Source organism: Anarrhichthys ocellatus, unplaced genomic scaffold (genome assembly GCF_004355925.1).
Source record: "Anarrhichthys ocellatus isolate YVR2014 unplaced genomic scaffold, GSC_Weel_1.0 scaffold5, whole genome shotgun sequence".
NCBI lineage: Eukaryota > Metazoa > Chordata > Actinopteri > Perciformes > Anarhichadidae > Anarrhichthys > Anarrhichthys ocellatus.
In genome coordinates, this window is record NW_022280035.1 from 333,202 (window position 1) to 335,823 (window position 2,622).

General features: G+C 55.8%; 1 protein-coding gene across 1 annotated transcript; it reads right to left on the minus strand.

Moving 5' to 3' along the window:
• Positions 1 to 6: 6 nt before the first annotated feature.
• On the minus strand, positions 7 to 2,391 carry mafba (MAF bZIP transcription factor Ba). Its single transcript, XM_031845312.1, has one exon. The coding sequence runs from the start codon at positions 1,788 to 1,790 to the stop codon at positions 579 to 581; it is 1,212 nt and encodes a 403-aa protein (XP_031701172.1). The 5' UTR covers positions 1,791 to 2,391; the 3' UTR covers positions 7 to 578.
• Between the last annotated feature and the right edge of the window lie 231 nt (positions 2,392 to 2,622).

Here is a 2,622-nt window from a genome sequence, read left to right on the forward strand (position 1 = left end):
TCCCCCTCCTCGTGACATGTTAGTACACAGAAGTTAAAATTTGCATAAAGTGGAGTCTTGGAGATTTTCTCAGATTTTTACGCGCCCACTTGTCGCATGTGGGTCGCGAGCCCCGGCCTGCTCGTTGTGTCATAACAATGTCATCATCTTGGAGAGCAAAAACAAATAAAAAAATTACAAGACAACGGCCTCGGCGCCATCACTACGTACAGGTCATCTCAAAGCTGTAGCCTCAAAATGGAGAAAAATTAAAAAAAACAGTTCATCAGCCGATCCTCTTCCTCCTCTTTGATGAGGAAGAGGAGGAAAAAAAGTCTCTTCACTACAAGCAACTAATCTACAAAGATGCTGCGACTGATCTACGTTGCTCTTTGTATCTCAGTTGACACGTGGATGGAGAGGTGATTATATATGAGAATACTATCTGATGGATTATTCTTCTAATATGAATATAATTGTTATTATTAGTATAATCATAAACAGTATGGGAGCTCTGGATTATTATCGTTTTGTTCAGTCATTTGTGGAGAAAGGAAAGGTGGGGGTGGGGGGGGGGTGGGTTGTTTGCGAGGACTGACTCACATGAAGAACTCTGGAGATGAGGGGTTGTCACTGGTGGAGCCGGCCTCGCGGAACCCGTTGTTGGGCCCCGACCCCGTCAGTTTCTCACACTTGAGTTTGTAGGCGTCCCTCTCGCGCGCCAGCCGGCTGATCTCCGCCTTCAGGTGCTCCACCTGGTCGACCAGCTGCGTCTTCTCGTTCTCCAGCACGTGCTTCTGCTGCACCCGCTTGTACCGGCAGGACTGCGCGTAGCCCCGGTTCTTCAGGGTCCGGCGCTTCTGCTTGAGGCGGATGACCTCGTCCTTGGTGAAGCCCCGCAGGTGTCTGTTGAGCTCCCGCACCGACATGGACACCAGCTGGTCGTCGGAGAAGCGGTCCTCCACGTTGAGTCCGCCCCCGGAGCCGTGGTGCCCCGCCGACTGGCCCAGATGGTGGTGGTGATGGCGGTGGTGATGCAGCGACTGGTGGGAGTCCGGGGACATCGGGGACGGGCTGTCGGGGTCCTGGCTGTGGTGGTGGTGGTGCTGGTGCTGGCTGTGCGGGTGGCTGTGTCCGCCCGGGTGCCCGGACAGCTCGTCGCCGTGGTGCGGGATGCCCCCCGCGTACGGGTGATGGTGCTGTTGGCCGTGGCCGTGGTGGCTGTGCTGGTGGTGCGGGGCCCCCCTGTAGCCCTCGAAGGTGCCTTGCTGCTGCAGCTGCTGCTGGACGTGCGGAGGCGGAGGGTGGCCGTGAGCCGTGGCTCCGATCAGGGCCTCCACCGCGTCCTCCGGGGTCAGGCTCAGCGTCTGCGGGTCTATCTGCTGGTGGTACCCGCCGTTCGGCATCCAGTACAGCTCCTCCAGGTGGCTCTTCTGCTCCGTGGGGCTGAAGCTGGGCGAGGATGGCACCGAGCTGCAGGGCGTGCTGATCGGGGTGGACGACACGGAGCCCTGCGTCTGGAGTCGGTTACACTGGCGCACCCCGTTGCGCTCCAGCCCGGCCAGGCCTTCCTTCTTCACGTCGAACTTCATCAGGTCAAAATCGTTGACGTATTCCAGAGCCAGAGGGCTGCTGGGTAGCTCCGGGCCAATGCTCATCTCCGCGCTCATGCTGCCGCCGCGGCTCTTCTGCAGATGCGCGGAGGTGCCCGCGAGCGTTGCGAAAACCGACTGGTGACTCTCTCTCCTCTCTTGTTTCATGCAATAGTTCTTTGGGCTCCTCCACCGCTGTGCGCAGACTTGCTGTAGCATGAAACACCGTGAGATCGGTGGAGGAAAAAAGAGAAAAGGAAAAATGAAAAAAAAAAAAGTAGTGGAGGAAAACTTTCGCTCTAAAGCTCTGCACACGGGTTTTGCGTCATGTAGCCTACTTCTGCTGGGATAATCTGGCAGAGAGACCAGGCCGGAGGTAGGAAGCAAAAAGACTCTCAGTGCAAAAGTAAAAAAAACTCAGTCCCTTCAGTAGAAGTGTGTATTCACACACACGCGCACACACAAAAACAACAAGATAAATAATAATAATAAAAGCAATACCACGTCTGTTCGCTGAAACGGGCACCAGTCCTCGTCGCGACTTCTTCGGGTTATAAGTCCGTTTTTTTTTCTCCAGGAGAATAACAGAAAGCGAATAAAGCGGAGTAAAATAGGGCGTCTGAATTCTTATTTTTTTCCGCTGAGAAGCTGCTTTTCCAGCTCTGCACCGCAGAGATTCAAAAAGGCTCGCCTCTCTCTCGCGCTCTCTCTCCACTCCGTGGTATCCAGCAGACTGCGCTCGGAGCCAGTCGGCGCTTTATGCTTATAGCGCGCCGTGACGTCGCGCTGGAAGGGCTGGATCCTGAACGCGCGGCTCTCCAATGGGAGCGGTGGACGCTGCGCTGGAAGAGAGGAGGAGGAGGAGGGAGGGAGGGGGAGAGGAGGGGCTCACGGCACGGTCCTGACAGCTACAGACAGTCAGCTGACCCGACTTCCCTAAAAGCAGAAGGTGAGAGAGAGAGAGAGAGAGAGAGAGAGAGAGAGAGAGAGAGAGAGAGAGAGAGAGAGAGAGATGCCTCCACTCCACGGACACCACTCCGCTGTAGCACGC

What these genes read in the sequence shown, in the direction of transcription:
- mafba (XM_031845312.1), bottom strand. Translation starts at nt 1,790, where the DNA reads ATGCTACAGCAAGTCTGCGCACAGCGGTGGAGGAGCCCAAAGAACTAT.